General features: G+C 40.3%; 1 protein-coding gene across 3 annotated transcripts in view; it reads right to left on the bottom strand.

Moving 5' to 3' along the window:
* FAM172A (family with sequence similarity 172 member A) overlaps positions 1–17941 on the bottom strand; it is a 255644-nt gene that overhangs the window by 76242 nt on the left and 161461 nt on the right. For all 3 annotated transcript variants that reach the window (XM_039387535.1, XM_039387536.1, XM_027717126.2), the window contains 2 exons: positions 4647–4763; positions 1437–1521 (listed from right to left, as the gene is read on the bottom strand). In XM_039387535.1, the coding sequence (XP_039243469.1) occupies positions 1437–1521; positions 4647–4763 (202 nt within the window). The remainder of the gene's footprint in view (positions 1–1436; positions 1522–4646; positions 4764–17941) is intronic.

Genomic DNA, 17941 nt, shown 5'->3' with positions numbered 1-17941 from the left:
TTTCTTTTATAGAATACATTTTATATTATTTACATAGGATGAATACAAAGAAAGAGAAGAGATTTTCAGTGCAGGCCAGCGTACAGCAAAAACTGACTGGTTGCTATCCAAGCCCCTATTTACCTGACTAAAATAACCTCTATAGCATACAGTCTTTCACAACAGCAAAACAGATGTCAGAGGTTGAAAGTTAATCCGGTTTTAAAAAATTCCACTCCTGAGCAGTATTTTTCCTTCAAACTACAGTAATCTCCCCTAAAGGAGAAAAAAGTTGGTAAATTAATGTTGAATCTATGAAAATTTAAGTAATGTATCACTTTCCAAGGCACTACAACAGAGCAGTGTCAGATTGCATGCATCTGTACAGAGCTGATGATCTGCACGTAGATCCCAACCCATAGCAGAAATATGATTAAAATATCTGGTTGTTGTGAGCTCTCCAACAAAGTACCGCTAAATTTTCCAAGCCTTAAAAATATCCTGCAGTAAACTAAGTTTTATCTGCAAGGTTATATCTCATTAACAACCCTGCAAATGCAGACAGATGAAACTCTAACTTGTCAAATGAACAACTGCATCCCACAGAGCAAGGTCAAATATATTGTTCCGGCTTTTAAATTAATATTGTATAGACTGTGTCTTCCTTTGAACCTGATTTTATATTCTGCAGAAATATGCTACCTATGGCTTTTAGAAAATCTGATAATCAAACATGAAAGTTCAGTAACAGCTTTATGTATTTTAGATTACTTTCCTACAGAGATTGGAGACTTTCCTTTTACATTGACAACTGTGTCTACTTTCTGGAATTATTACACTTTAACTAAAGTCTCTCTGAATTATTTCATGTGCTTCTTATGATTTTTGATTCACTACTGAAAAAGCATAGCTGAGTATTTCCAAAACAGTGGAAACTCACATCAACTTTCTTGGACGCTGTAAATAATTCGCTATGTAAACTAGACTTATAGCTGATCAGCATACAGGAAAGCGTCTTGTTTAGCTTAGCTGTAACTTTCATTAATATACTTCTTTAAAACCTTGTTGTCCACATAGAGTTAGATATTTTTACAAGGATAAATTTCCCAGTTTTTGGCATTGCTATTATTTTTCTTAGGCTCCACGTATAATGTCACCAACTACTTAAGACAAACGGAAAGGAAGATTAAAAAAATTCAAGCAACAAATAGACAAGAGAAGTTAAATCCCACACAAAAAAAAAAAAAAAAAAAAAAAAAACAAAAAAAAAACAAAAAAAAACAAAAACAAACCCAAAAAACCAGTGAGCTGCATAAAATAGCAGCAGTCATATGCTTTCAACCATATCTTGGTGTAGAAGGGTTAAAATGCAGTCATAACCAAATGCATTTTTAAATAAAAAAGTTGCTCCTGAGCACAAACACATAAACTGGCTTACCAAAAACAAATGGACATACCTGCAGAGACACGGGGGCAATCTGGCAGCATGGACTCCACTGAAGTGTCCAGGGGCTCGGAGCTGGACACCCAGTTACAGCAGTTCTGTAAGAGTAGGCAGCAATTTTGGGGTAAGCCAAAAACTCAGAGTAAAAATAAATACAGACATTGTAAGTAAGGACAATGATCACATCAAAATACTCTAATTTACACAGCAGTCCAAGCAGGACTGGAAAGTACACTACACCAGTTTATTCACACTTACTATCAATGAACTACTATAGTTTCATACCAAATAAGGAAAGAGTAAGACCATAATTCAGGAGATTTGTAATGCGCTTAAATAGCATGTCTCTAAGTGCTACTCTGAGTGCTAATAGACTTGAGGAGGTGCTTGGACCAACTAGTGCCTGAATCACCCACCACACACTTTAAGCTTTTCCTTTCTGCTGCTTTTAAATAGGTGTTGATATAAACACTGAGCCTGCTCGCTTGCCAACATTAGGGAATCAGAAATTTTTCCGGGTGTTTTGATGGAGTACACCATGGAAAGAATGTTTGTATAATCAGGAAACAACATATTATAACTGAACAGAAGCCTGCAAGATAGCAGATTAATATTCAAATAATTGGAAATATAACTGAGATGAATTGTGCATGAACATTTAAAAAGGCAAATACCAGTCCTTGGGGACTTATATTCAGGAAGCATTTACATTTACCTTTCATTCCTGAACCTCTGAGTAGGATGAATTTGCCATGAATTTTGTAAATGTTTTCCTCCAAATGATATCTATTCAGAGTAGTCTATGAACTAAATTATTAAATAATATGCTTTTAATAAAATATGCTGAAACTACATCAAATCTACAGAACTGAAGATTTAATTTTAAAGCAATTGCATTTTTAATAAGATTAGCAGCTGAACAACAAGACCTACGTGGCTTCCCCTGTTTCAAATCTGAATTTTCCCTTTATGAAAACCTGATTAACTTCACTAAGAGAGAAAGGAAAAAACCCGCACAACTTTTTGGAAAGACCCAATAAATTTTCAGACAGATTTCTAAAAAATCATACCATCAATCATGATAGTAAAAATGGACAACTTCTATTCTGGTAAACAAGCATGTATTGTGTATTTCTAGATGCTTGCTGCCCTAGTTGTGCACCATGGAGTCTGTCCTCACTGTGGAAAGATCCTTGACTGGTAGATCAAGTGTCTTATTGTATTTCCTTAATTCATTCTGTCTGGAAGAAGATGTCAGCTGTGTTGCAGTGAGAAGAGAATTTCAAAGGCTTCAGTCCCCACCAATAAAGGGCAAGGAATGGCTTTTGAATAGATTTGTCAAGGCAACCCTACTGTTCTGGGACCAGGGAGAGCAGGAACAACATAAAGGAAGGGTTGCTGTATGAGATTAGAAAGTGAAGTTCACAAAGCATGGCAGATTTTTGTAAGAAACAGTAGATCAATGAAACTATTGAACTCAACAAAAAAAAAAAAACAAAAAACAACAAACACACTATTCAGTAATATAACTTTTTTAGTAAAAAAATGGTTAAAATGGAAGTATTTCACAGAGGTTTTCAGGTTTAAAGTAGGAAAGCATTATACATTTTTACAATTTGCATGTATAATTTTAATTAACAGCTGAATGTGAAATTGCAAATGTAAGATGGTAGATATTATAAAAGAAGTAGAATTTTTATAAAGTATTACAATCATTTGAAATAAGTAAAATTAATATTAACTACTGATAGAACACTACATCAGAGAGCTGGAGATAATACAGAAGATTAGCACACAATTAACTAGCTTTTATATACAATGTGACACTTCCCTGTAAGAAATAAGTATTCTCGAAAGCAGTGTCAAGATATGTAAATGGATGATTTGTTTTATCATTCATCACAGCTCCTAATAAATTCAAAAATCATGACTTCTATAGGTACTAAAAATAGGCCCGCAGTGATACAGGAGAGATAGCTCCAATGAAGAATTACTTTTTTAACAATTCATTCTTTCAATGACAGCAATTAGCCCTACAGACAGGCAGCGATTAGGTGTATATTTTAATTATTATTCATTTTACCAGTAGCCTTAAACCTGATTAAAGTAAGAGATATCCAGGTGATACGCTAGTCTTAATACCACTCAGCCACATTTCACATATGTAAAATTCTTCTTTCTTATAGGAGATTTTTAATGCTAATGTAAGTTATGACACTCTATCCACTTTTTAGGCCATTAATCATTTAACGTATTCTTTAACATCTACTTTCTGCAAATGAAATTAAAGGTAATGCACTTGTCTTATTCAGACTAAATGCTTAAAGAAAAATGGAGATGTCAGATTCAAATTACGGGATTTAAAATTTCAGTTTTACTACATAACACATATTTTAAGGTTTTGATTTCCCATAAAGAAAATGGGGATTTCTCTGACAAAGCCTGTAGGGATTACCATTCTTTATATTTTTAACATTTAAGTCAGAACTGTCAGGCTGCATCCCAGGTGATTCTCTATTCCCATCAGTCATGGCCTATAAAACTTTAAGGTTAAGTCAGGAATAGGCACTCTATACACAAAGTTTCACTAAATCCATGAGAAAAAGTCAAGTCTAACAGAAAGTTCAGGATGCAACTAGTTTAAATTTGCTCTGTGCACCTATTATTTTAGTGTTCTGCCATGGGAATGTAGAAAAACACAGAGATGAGCCTGACCTGGTGAGGACAAGACTCATAAAGAGTAGTTTAGCTGCTCTTGCTTTAAAAAATATGATTTTTAAAATGTCAGTACCCCATACTTCAGTATGAAACCTTCAGAGCACTATAGAAGTAATTACGTATCATAAAACTGCTGAGAGAAAGCATACTTTGCCAGCCGTGCAAATCATCAAACTGAGTCACGAAGAGCTTAAAGGGGCTTTGCAGAGTGCACCCAGGACTTTGCTCCAGATATCAGGCACTGCAAAGACCTCCTTAGTATGTCTCTATATTGTCATGCAGCAGGAAGAAACACTGGACTTAGCTCTTATAATCTTGACTGCTCACTTTGAAATTCAGAAATGGCTTTAATCTTGGTTATTTTAGGGGCTGGTATGGATACATGATTTCCTCAGTCCTGTCTTTCACACCCAAAAAACCAGAAAAGGTTAACACAAACAGACATGTTTAGTGAGCCATATACAGATGTATATACTCTAACTCTTCAAAAAAAAATAGGCCTTACCTCTCGCATCCACTCTCGAATAGTTTTTCCAACTTCTTGATGCCACACATTATGAACAGAGTCTGTCAACGCCACAGCAGTTACCTTATTTTTTACTTCTGCCTCTCGTTGAATCATCTGTTAAAAAATAATGCATTAAAATTCATCCTTTCTATTGAATAGAGTCTGCTTAGTCAGAGATAATGATCTTAAATTAAAAAAAGAAAGAGCAATACAGAATCAGTACTTGACATCACTTGTTTTAAAGTTTATACAAATCCTAACAGCTCCAGAAACACCTAATATTTTTGATAAAAGAAATAATACTAACTTTTAACTGACTGAACTATTCAGTCCTATTATTTTCCATGTGGCTTGACAATTCTAGGATTAAAGGCATCATAGTGAAAAAATGGAAGATTCCCTGAGGACACCTTTTACAAGCTTCTCCAAGTTCCTATTTCAGTGCTTCAGGGAAGCTGGTACCTGCGGTTCACTGTAAGCTACTCATGACTATCATCTACTAATTTTCAGTAGATTGCTGTAGTTTTTCTGATGTAGAATCTTACTTTGACTTGTTTTTTTTTTTTCTTTTTCTATCCAATTTGGCTATCTTGCACTCACACCATGGTCCCAAAATTCTTGATGGTGTCTCTTATACATATGCTTACCCAGCTAACTCCAAAGCCTCTCAGTATTTTTAGGATATTAAAGAGCCTCTGTTGTTTTAAATGACATTATGAGTAAATAATATCAGTTCTAAAATCAATTAAATGATTGCTGCAAATAACACCAGCGAACTAGTGAGATGCTGTGGAATTCAGCACTGCTCTGCAAGATAAAAGGGACTGGAAAAGAATAGTTTGATATCAAAGAGAGACAAAAAGGTTTTAATCTCCTGACATGAGTGACCCTAATTTGTAACACTGGATCAAAGAAAGCATAATAAATTATACTTATAGCACCAGCATTTCGCAACGAGTGTCTTTATACTGCGTATGTATTAAAGTTAATTTTTTTTTTAAGCTTCTTTTTGTATAAATGCAACACATACAACATTTCTAAAACCAGGCATTCTTTGTTCACGCTCTAGTAACTGCTTATCAGCATATAGGCTGTACCTCCGAACCCTCTGTTCCATGTCCTTGCCATAAGAGTGGCTCCAAATTCTTACCAGAAAATAAGTTCTTTGAAAGAGACCGTATCTAAAAAGAAGACTTGTCAGCAATACACACCCAACTTGCTTTAAACCCTGCTGTACATCAAATAAGTTTTTGAAACACACTGTACGTACTAATACTCCTGTTCCAGTGCTGTGTATTCCAGCACTCACGTGGCTACACTGTCTTATACAAAACACTGATTTAAACAGCAAAGGTGGAAAAATTTCACTGTTGGGTGAAGCCCACTGTTCTTGAAGCCCACATACCTACCAGTTACTTGGAACTATTACATACAGGGGGAAGCTTAAAATCATCACCAGCTCATAGTATTCTAGTATGACTTCTTCCATGAAGGGCTGGTATTCAGGAGCACTTCTAATGACCATCAAAGGGAAGAAATATGCTCTGCTTTGGGAAAGCAGTTTTTTTCTCAAGCTATTGTGTCCTGCATTTCTGTTTCAAAAACTAGTCACCCAGTTCATCTAAGAAAATCACCTTTTTCTTCAAATCTCAAGAAAAAACAAATGTACAGTTCCCTTTTTCCTTTCTAGACTTAGCTCAGGTTTGCTATTCTCAGTTTCCCTAAGCGCATGGAAGAACTGCCAGCCATTGATCAGCATCTCTTCCTACTCTTTCTTCACATGGTACACTCAGTTTTTGCTTTTCAGATCATATATGATATATAGGAAATAATATGCAATACCTAACATGCTCCTGGTGCTTGCCATTGAGCTTTGTGGATGCCTGCAGAATGGTATTCTCTTTATAAAGATCAGCAAAGAGACTGAGGCTGACAATGCGATGTTTTTTGATAACTCAGCCACAGTGCTAAGGTCAGGATAAGGTCTCACGGATGCAGCAGCAAAGAGGGATCGAAGGGATTAACTGAGCTTTAGTTACAGATTTCCTTACATCCAGCCCAGAAGAAATAAGTTTTGGTAGGCATCCATGTCCTTATGGATCAACTTAGAAAGAAAGAGACAAAAACAATACCTCAAGTAGGGAAAGGATCAAGGCTAAAACCTTCACTTAAACTACTAGTCTAACGTGTCCATCTTTAAGTGACACAGAAATGTCACAACAGAGCATGTCAAACCCAGGACACTTCAGCTTCTATCAGAACAGCTCAAGCTCCGCGCTACAACAGGACATTCACTGATAATAATAATCAAGGAGAACAGATCCAGGTTAAGCTCAATAAGCAGGCCCTCTTATCAGGGATGATAATTTATCTAGCAAGAAGATACAAGAAGCCTATGTGCTTTTGGCCATAGACGCTTCAATACTCAGCAAATGCCGTAGATTCAATGAATGGATATCTCACAGTTAAAACACGCTTATCTTTTCTAAAACCAGTTTTGAATTAATAGAAATTTAAAAAATTAAGTCAGCAGAATAAATTTGTTAGAGTAAAATACATTCACACTGAAAAACAACATAGCAGCCAGCACATAACTACAGAGTTGTTCCAAATTCCAAGGGAAGGATGATATGGGATGCAAATATTCTCTGCAATTTCCAAAAGTGGAATGAGTTTGAGGTAGAAATTCTGGTGGATCAAAGCATCAGCTGGACATTGCAATATTGTAAAAACAATGGTAGATGGGAAGAGAGAAGAAATCACATGACAGGAATGGTGTGCAAGAGGGCGATTTTTACTTAGCACTTTCAAAAAGACTTGCAGATTCTTTCTTGGTAGCTTCACATGCTCTCCTTGGAGATTGCTATGTGCCTGTGGTCTTCCAACATGCTCTTTAGCCCTCCTTCCACTCAGTCTCATACATATCAAGTAACTAGTCTGTCTGAGTGGCAGCACTTGAGCCTCTCCTCAGCTAGGAAAAATTCTTCACCAGGAAGTATGTAATTATGTATGTCTGTAGTTCAAGTCTGTTGGTCTGGGATTCCCAAGACCTTTCACTGCTTCCTGAACAGAATTCCTGAATTTCTGAAATAATGTCATGTTTTTAAAAGGGAATTAGATCCTCAAGCCCTCATAAAATATTATAATTAGGGATTAGAATTTCTGAGCAGCTACACTTTAACAGCACAAAGCCAAAATAATAAATAATACAAAGTTCCACTAGTTCTCATTTTCAATTAGCAACAACAATAAATTTTCCTAAATGAATTCACAGACGTGATAAAATCCATGCTTGAAGCAGACAAAGCCTCTGATAAATAGTAGTTTTTAAACAGTGAAAGAAGACATCTGCACAGATACAACCAAAGAACAACCACAGACAAGTACTTTCTGATATTTTGTTCAAAGATCTATTCGATGTTACCTCTACAACTCTGATACTTTTCTACATCATTAAACCACACTCCAACAGTAATAATAACACATGAGCATATTAGAACAGATTGCTTTAGAGCATCTGGAGTCTAGGACTCATCAAAGTTCACACTGTAAAACAATTTCTGTTGCAGAACTTCTACTGAAAATTTCCACACACGCTTTACATTGGAGCTGTATGTTTTTAAAATTAATCATGACTAGAAAAATATTTAAATCTAAAATAAGTCAAGATTAAAAAAAGTGTAGGTGTCATAAAAAAACCCTGACAACTGAAAAAACCCTGTACACAAAATTCTGCTGGTAATATTTGTGAACAATGTAAACAACATGCGTGGCTCTCTCATACAAAAGCCTCAGGGCTCAGCTTCCTTAAATAATTATCTATTAATTATTATTATTTGTTAATTAAATAATAATGCAATTCCCCCGCTTCCCTTGACCCTAGTGTGTCATGACAGGGAACTTACTAGAGAAAAGCCTTTGAGGATCTGTAATAATGTGGAGAACACCAAGCTCCCAAACATGGGTGATTTAAGTGTGTGAGAGGGCTACAGGTAGGAATTTTGGCTCACCTCACAAACCTCTGTGCAATTTGTCCAACAAAAACAAAGCATAACAATTCAACAGAAAGCCCATAACATAACCTAAACTGGTATGGTACCACAGCAGTAGAAATCTTTGAATGGGTCTGCTACATCTTGCCCACAACAGAGCAAACCAAACCAATCTGGTGGCAGAGGCACCCTGCACCATCTGGAACACAAAATATTAGCACTCCACAGATAATTTCCTTGCAGACCAAAATTAGACAAGAGAGTTTGGTGAAGCTCTTCCCATCAAAAGCTCAGCTAAACAAAAGCTAATCCCATTTTTGCTGCATCTCAAGATATTTCAGCAGTGAAGGTTGTTGACACATTAGCCTTTGCACTGCTGGAGAACTGCATTGATGGTCAGAAAAGGAAGTTTGGAGCAGATGAGTCTACCTGGAGTCAGCCAGTTGGGACTACCTCCTGACAGCAGGAGTCTGCTGTCCCAGAATTGGAGATCTGAACTGGGGAAATCTCACTGACATGAAAATCAAGTTTTGAAGGGTCAACAGCTTCTATGAATCTCATCCAGGAAAAGAACATGAAGCCTAATCAGTGTAAGTGTTAATGTTCCTATGTTGCTGATAGGAGCAGGCAGCTGTTGGTTTGCCCCTAATATATGGAATAAACACCAGTCTGGTCTTAGGAATGTGGAGCTCCACAAGGGTCTGCTTAAGCTGCCAAGAAGCATCCAAAATTAGCATGTGTGATATTTGGCACAGTTAATGCTGAGGAGGATCTGATGCTCAAGGTGGTTTTTTTAAAGGTAGCTTGGGTATGTCATCATCATCATCATGGCTAGGCTTCGCGAACGAAGATTTGAGAAGGACTCTACCCACGCTTGCTGCAAATGCACTGATGGCTAAAAAGGCCAATGTGAGATAGACAAGTCCAGTTGCAAAAGGCACAGCAGAAAGTCTCCTTAGGCGGTATTGGCAAGACACGGTTCTTTCTGCGTTGTCTTTTCTCCTCGAGAATGATTCTGCCTGTGTTCTCAAAAGAAGCAGCAGCGTTATAGATGGTGTGTCTCCATGTCTTCTGATTGGAGGCCAGAGTAGACCAATGATGATGATCAATATGGCCAAAGCTGAGATAATGTTTCAGGGAGTCCTTGTATCTCCTCTTGCGGCAACCAGTGGCAAGTTCACCGTAAAGCAAGATCTTAGGGAGGCGGTGGTCCTTCATCCTGGAGACGTGCCCTGCCCAGCGCAGCTGTGTTCTCAGTAACATGGCCTCAATACTTGTGACTGCTGCTTCTTCTAGAATAGACATATTAGTCACAAAATCTGACCAGTGGATGTTTAGGATTGTACGGAGGCAGCGTTGATGGAAGCATTCTAAGAGTCACAAGTGGTGGTGGTAGATGACCCATGATTCAGACCCATATAAAAGAGTAGACAGCACTATGGCTCTGTAAACACTGATCTTTGTACTTCAAGTGTTTCTTACACTAAACTCTTTTATGGAGTTTTCCAAAAGCTCTATATGCCTTTGCTAACCTGTTGTCTATCTCTCCATCAATCTTACCATCTGAGGAGATGATGCTTCCCAGGTAATTAAACTGCTGGACTGATTTGAGCTCTGATTCACCAATGGTGATATGGGGATGATGGAAGACTTCCCAAGGTGCAGGTTAGTAGAAAACTTCTGTCTTCTTCAAGCTGACTTCCAGCCCAAAAAGCTCAGCAGCGTCTGCAAAGCAGGATGTTAAACGCTGCAGAGCTGCTTCTGTGTGGGCAACAAGGGTGACATCGTCAACAAAAAGCAGCTTCCAGACAAGATGATTTAAAGTCTTAGTGTGGGCCTTCAGTCGCCTTAGGTTGAATAGGCTTCCATCAGTATGGTATCGAATGTAGATACTGTTTTCTTCATCGAGGTCTGCTGTGGCCCTTTGGAGCATCATGCTGAAAAAGACTGTGAATAGAACTGGTGCAAGAACACAACCTTGTTTCACACCATTGGTTATTAGAAAGTGCTCAGAAAGTGCATTGCCATATCTGACTCGGCCGTGCTGATCCTCATGAAGCAAAATGATCATTTTGAGGAACTTGGGGGGACATCCTAAATGTTCCAAAATCTGCCACAGACCTTTTCTCTCACAGTGTCAAAAGCTTTGGTGAAATCAATAAAAGCCACATAGAGACCTTTGTTCTGTTCCCTACACTTCTCTTGCAGTCGTCTGAGAACAAACACCATGTCTGTGGTACTCCTGTTGGCTCTGAAACCACATTGGCTTTCAGGTAGAATTCCTTCTGCTATAGCGGGTATTAGTCTGTTCAAGAGTATTCTTGCCAGGATTTTGCCAGCAATGGAGAACAGAGTAATACCACGGTAATTTGAACAGTCTGATTTATCTCCTTTCTTCTTATACAAGGTGATGATGACTGCATCTCGGAGGTCTGATGGTAGTTGGCCTAGTTCCCAACAGCACACCACAAACTCGTGAAATTTAGCATGGAGTGCTTGGCCCCCATGCTTCCAGACTTCAGGTGGAATTCCATCAACCCCAGCTGCCTTGCCAGTTTTCACCTGCTGTATGGTCTTGAGAGTTTCTCACAAAGTGGGGGCAATATCCAGTTCATTTTTCACCGATTGTTGTGCAATGTACTGAATTGCTGAGTCTTGGACTACACGGTTGGTACTGAAAAGAGTCTGAAAGTGTTCAGACTATCAATTCAGAATGGAAATTTTACCTGTGAGAAGCATTTGACCATCTGCACTGAGTAAAGGGCTTTGGACCTGGTATGTAGGTCCGTACACTGCTTTCAAAGCCTCATAGAATTCTCTGTAATCACCTGAATCTGCCCATAATTGGATCTTTCCTGCTAGATTGATCCACCACTTGTTCTGGATGTCTCGAAGTTTCTGTTGGAGCTTGCTGCATGCAAGATGAAAGGCTGCTTTTCTTACATAATAAGATGGCTGAGCAAGGTGTGCTTGGTGAGCAGTTCTCTTCTTTACCAACAATTCCTGAATCTCTTGATTGTTTTCATCAAACCAGTTCTTGTTTTTCTTGAAGCAGAGCCCTAAGGATTCTTCAGAGGACTGCAGGATGCTATTTTTAATATGTTGCCAAAGCGCTTCGGGAAAGGGATCTATGGAATGATCTTCCAGTCTGGTTTTAAGATTTGCCTGGAAGCTGTCTCTCACTGCGGCTGATTGGAGATTGTTAACTTGGAGTCTCCTCCTTGGGATACTGCCCCTTTTAGGTTTGAACTTAAAGTGGAAGTTAAGTTTACAACGCACAAGGTTATGATCTGTTTGGCATTTTGCACTAGGCATTACACGGGTATGATGAACATTGTGGACATCTCTCTGTCACACCAAGACATAGTCAATGAGCTGCCAATGCTTAGATCTAGGATGCATCCAGGTTGTCTTCAAACTATCTTTCTGCTGAAAGATAGCGTTGGTGATGGTGAGCTTCTGCTCCGCACAGAATTCTAGCAGAAGGCGACCATTATCATTGCAGTTTCCAACACCATGCTTGCCTAATACTTCTTTCCAGGCTTCAGAGTTCTTTCCTACTCTGGCATTGAAATCACCAAGGATTATGATCTTTTCATCTGCAGGAACCTTTTGGGTAAGGCAGTGCAGGTCGGTGTAGAATTTATCTTTTTCGGCATGGTCAGCTTGGAGAGTTGGGGCATATATACTAAAGAGGACAACGTGTTGCTTGTTGTGGAATGGGAGGCATAAGGAGATGATACAACTGGAATGACTTGTCAGCAAATTTTCAAGTTTAGAGACAATAGAGTTTTTAATCATGAAGCCAGCTCCTGAAAGATGACTTTCAGTTCTGGGTTTATCTAAGTGTATAACTGGCACCATGTTCTCTAAGGCTGCCTTCCTCATGGAGACAAATTTCACTGAGAACAGCAATGTTGATGTTAAGTCGTGACAGTTCGTGAGCAATTAGAGCAGAACGACACTCAGGGTGTCCACTATCCACAGCACCAAGCATGGTTCTGATGTTCCAGCATGCAAGTGTCAATTTGAACACACCTTTAAAGGCAGATGTATGCCTTTGTCTCTTTATCTTTATTCGACCGCATCAGAAGATGCCCGTTGGCTGCAGCTAACCAACTGGGTGAAGGGTGGAGATGAGCTTTGTTTAGGCCACCTTTTCTAGGCCCCTCTCCGTGTGGAGCAAGCAGTGCTCTCCTTGAAAAAGGCTGCTTGGTCATTCAGGATGTTGCTGAACAAGACTGTCATCTCTGGGGGCAGTCTCAGGTGACCAATGTCCTGAACCTCCTGCATGCAGGGTTGGGTCTGCAGCTTCCAGTGCACCTTATCCCCTGCCATTGTGTCCCTCGTCTGTCACTACAGGGCTTTACAAATGTGGACATATCCTTCGAGCCTGCGCAATGGATTTTTTTTAGGTGAGGCACAGTATGCACAGAACTGGTCCCACCCTTTACTCCTAAGGTTCATCTGCCAGGGCCTGATAAGCTTGGAAAGTGACAGTGAAGTCCCCAAAACATAGGTTTAATTAGAGTATCCTTCTCTTGAATGGATGGCCTTATAGGGCTAAGCGAGCTCCGTCTGCCTGGGTTTGGAGTTAGAGTTGTCCTTCTCCTAGGATGACTGCTGAAAGGCTAGTGAGCCCATCCTGCTCATGGACACATTTTATCTGACCCTTCAGTTTTGACCTGTCTGGCATGGGAGACCCTACTGGAGGCATATACCACCGCCAGCACAGCTTGCAACCTCATGAGGGCACACAAGCTTCTTCCCCACTAAAATGATTTGGATGAGCCTTTCTCTCCCTACTTTCACCCCCCAAGCCTCCTACAGTCAACCCCAAAAACATTCCCTTGCCCTAAACACCCTTCCAAGATGCTATAATTCCAAAACAAACTGTTCCTGGGCAGAAGCTGCAAACAAGCCAAGCCCAGCATATCCCACCTTCACTGCAACAATGCCGGAACAGGGAGCAACCCTGACACACCCGCGGGTGGGGTGGGCACACAGACAAGGGGTCCTCGCACCCACCTGGGGCTCGGGCACTTCCCACAGCCCCACCCCAGCCTAAACCCCTCCAACCCCCAGAAAAACCCACTACCCACCCTAACCTTCCTCCCCCACAGCGTGTCACCACAGGCCCCTCCCCGCACTGCCCACCCGTGGCCCTCCAAATGGGACTGCCCTGCCCACCCTCCCACCAGTCTGGGGATCCCACAGGCCCACCCATCCCTCTCCCCCAAACGGGATGTGCAGTATTTGGCACTGCTAATGCTGAGGAGCATCTGATGCTCAAGCTGGGTTGTTTAAAGGTAGCTTGGGTACGTACACGACAGGAAAATCATGCTCAAACAATCCACATAGTTCACTAAACTATTTCATTTTTTACTCACAGTTAATTTGGATTTGGGTAGTGCAAGATGATGCAAGTGTGTGATCACGCCTAAAACTCTGGCACAGCAGAGGACCTTTGTTGCTCTGGATTTACAACGCATGAGTGTAAGCAGCATCATTTTAACAGACATGCAGGAGGGTTTCTCATAGGAGACTGCATCACCTCTCTAAATGACATGAACACATCTCTGCTTGAAATTGGGAGTGCCCAGCCCCTTGCCCTAGACTTGCTCCCCAGAGATCAGCTTTCACAAGGACTTTCATAGCCCTAGTCAGTTCTGTATATGGAGAAACCACAAGCCATCATTTTGAACACATTTCCTTGTTTAAATGTAGGTCAGGTGCCAGACTTTCAGCCTGGTCGTGAAGCCATTAGGACAGCTAGCAGCATTTAAGAGCAGTGGATGCACAGTTGACTCCCAGCAGTGGTGCCCAACTGACATTTTATCAGAGGCACCCTGTCACACCTGAGCGAGGTGCTGAACGCTGCCTGAGACCTACCACTGAGAAATATTGGTAAGTTTTCAAACCCCACCAGTTTTCTTGCTATTGGCAGGAGTTGTAGGAATCTCCAGACTAGAGAGGAGCAGGGTCTGAGGGTGCAGACAGATGACTGAGTTATGATGACTCCTCCAGTTGCTGTCTGTCAGACTCATCGCAGTAGCTCGCAGCTTGTACGGGTTTTGCTGAAGGGTGGCAGCAGATAGAAGCTGGGTTGTTGATGCTGATACCAACCTCAGCCATCTGGTCCACCCATCTGAGGGATGCAACTGCTCCAGGGCAAAGACGCTCATCTGCTCCCCAGTCTGGCTCTAAAATGCCACTGTTTTCAACCCCAGGGCTTCAAGCCTGGTCAGCCTCTCTGCAGTTGTTTCTTTGAATGATTTCAGATGGAATAGGAAGCAGGGCTGGACAGAAATAAACCCTTTGCACACCAGGTTCTTCTTCCTAAGGTACTTGCTTGAGCTGAACATCATCTGAATTACAGTAGACCAACTTTACTGTATCTAAAAACACCATATGCATATAAAATGGATTAATAAAACCAGTTGTTTACTCTCAGACTGTCTTGTTGGGTTTCTGTTTTGCATCATGTGGGGTGAAAACCTCTAAAAGCTTTGAACCAGAATAAGTAGGTTCTTGGAATTTTTCTTACTCAAATAAAGTTAAATAAAATACATTGACCCTAAATATTTGAGATGACAAATTAGTTGAAATAAACTGCTACTGAAAATCAGTGTGTAACACAACTAATAACAGACAAGACTTGGAAATTAAATGATACAAGGGGCTGGCGTTTTGTTTTGATATTTTACCATTATGAAGGTAATGGTTCATATCTAATGAAAAACATGGCCTGGAGTAAGTTATGGAAGTAATTTTCTCATGTTTCAATAAATGTGTAAATCCAGAACTCAGTCTACAAGTGAATAATCATATGAGTGAAATGAATGTGAAACAATCAAGCAAATAACTGTTTTTACATGTTAAGTATCAAATACAACAGGGTAGAATGGCATTACTTCTTCATTGCCTCTGTTTGAATGGTACATGGAAAACTTTTATTACAGCTTTCCGCAAATCTCATGCTGGTGCTTTTTTCAAGGAAATAGCCAGGTTCCTTGTTTCATTCTATATCAAGAGAAACAGAGAGTACTGCACTGGTTTAAAATCAAGAGGGGAAATACTCTACAGATTTCTAGATGTTGGCTGTGGACTCATCATTTATTTAGGAAGTTGCTCCACTTTTACCATACATGTATACAAACATATCAGCCTATGTATTAATTTTTATTAGGAGGCCAGACTTTAAAAAAACAAACAGAAAATGAGAGAAGGTGAATCTTAAGCCCAGCATCTCACAGATGGACATGAAGTCTGACACCCTTGTTATTTAAAAACAGACAGGTGGATTTCCACTTCAGCCAGAGGATAAGACAACACTCATTCTTCCTGTCCTTTGAAGCCTCAGCTTCAACTCTTGCAATCTCCAAGTGACTTCAGAAAGGAAAAGTTTCTCCACAGACAAGGTCTCTGAAGCAACAGGGTACGTAAACTGAAGCTTCTGAGGTCACACAAATTCATGGAGTTAACTTTCTTTGTGGTTAGGGAATGACAAATTGTGATTTGTTATTGCAGGCTGCCAAAAGAGTGGTGCAGCAGATTCCCTCTTCTTTCCCGTTAAAATGCTGCTGCTGCTTGCATGCTCCTTCACCAAAAAAGTATGTGCATATGTGGCAGAAGCCCAAATTATACAAAGCAGATGACAATATCATAGAATCACAGAATGGTTTGGGTTGGAAAGGACCTTAGAGAACATCTAGTTTCAACCCCAATATGACTGACATCTTCAAAGTCTGAAAAAACAGTAAAGCAGAAGAAAAAATACTGGATAATTTTTTTCATCAGCCCTCTTTATCAGACATTGGACATGCCATCAGATATGAAACAAGGTTTTCCACCCACTTATGAGATGGGGAAGTAGCAGCAAGGCTAAGAAGCCTCCATGGAGGAGAAAATCCTTCATATGCTAAAGGGTTTTGTGAACTAGCCTAAAAGATGTATAACTATGTAAAACACAGTTTTATATAATAGAAAAAAATGAATGAAACAAATGATTCAGAAAAAGATCTTCCAATTCACAGGACAGAGCAGCACACATTCATAATTAACTGTCTAGTCCATGTCCTGTGCCAGTAGCCATCAGTCACAGCTGTACTGGCAAAGGAAGCCCAGACCCTCCACCCTCCAGAGACCTGGGCATGGACCTCCTCTCCATCTGCAGCAACACACAACTTCCACCACAGCATCCTTGGACATGGAAATGTGGCAGGGGTCTGGGATGCTGTCTCACTGCCATGAAGTCTTTCTGTGTTCCTCCTGCTGGCCTGTTTAGTGATCTTGCACCAACCTGGTCATCAGCTTGCTCACATAACTTACTTCTGAGTAATCCTCTAGGAGACTGGTGCGTGCTACTTGCTCTGCATTGCCCTCAGCACAAGCCTGCTCATCAAACACCACAAATCACCCTCCACTACTTATGACACCGCTCAGTGAAGTGATGCCAGGTAACAAAAGAACAAGGAGTGTCATTTCTTAGCATAAAGAATGCTGTCATTTGCTGTTGTGCCTGAGTGTGAGGACAATGGATGCTGCACAAAAGCACCAAATATTCTCAGCTTCCCAAGTAGGAGTGTACTCATTTAGCACACAGAGTCCTTCCTTGGTGAAATAACCCAAGCTCTTGTGCTCAAAAGCCTCGAAGAGAGACTTGGCATGTTAAAGAGTGTTGCATGTTTATTTTCAAGGTTGTTAGGAAACAGAGAAGTCCTCTTGAAAATTTTGTATCAGACTCTGTCTCTGGTGGTTGCACTCAGATTGCCAGACCCAGACTTTCCTGCAGCTATGAGCCAGGCCACACTGAAACCAGGCTGGCTTCTGAAATCAGACTATACCAGTGGGCAAGCTGGGATGGCATGGAGAGCACTGGGCAACCCTCCCCTCTCACCGCAGAAGAAACAGGCAGTGCTGCTATGGTAAATGTCTCTGGTCCACCAGGTAGGACTTGAAGAAATAGCTGCCTTGTCTTGTGACCACGAGGTCTTCAGTGAGCTTGTCAGGATGCCACAGGACCGTGAAAATCAGCCACCACTGTACTAAAGCAAAGGCAATGTTTGCTAAACTTTCTGCACACACTCTTCACAGTTTCTGGTCAGTGTACTTTGAAGACAGGCCTGTTGTGGATTCAGCTACTTGCCCATCTTTTTAAGCTAAGGGCTTACAACTTCCTACTTAAGAAGTCCCACTTAAAAAAAATCAACTCAGAGATATCATGGAAAGCAAAACACACTGAGTGAAATCTGCAAATTCTGGCCCTCATCAATGAAAATTTAAAATGTTAAAAACATG

The sequence above is a fragment of the Pipra filicauda genome, unplaced genomic scaffold (assembly GCF_003945595.2).
Source record: "Pipra filicauda isolate LSUMZ 115617 unplaced genomic scaffold, ASM394559v2 scaffold573_size283568_pilon, whole genome shotgun sequence".
In the NCBI taxonomy this organism is placed as follows: Eukaryota; Metazoa; Chordata; class Aves; order Passeriformes; family Pipridae; genus Pipra; species Pipra filicauda.
This window is presented reverse-complemented; position numbering and strand designations above follow the sequence as displayed.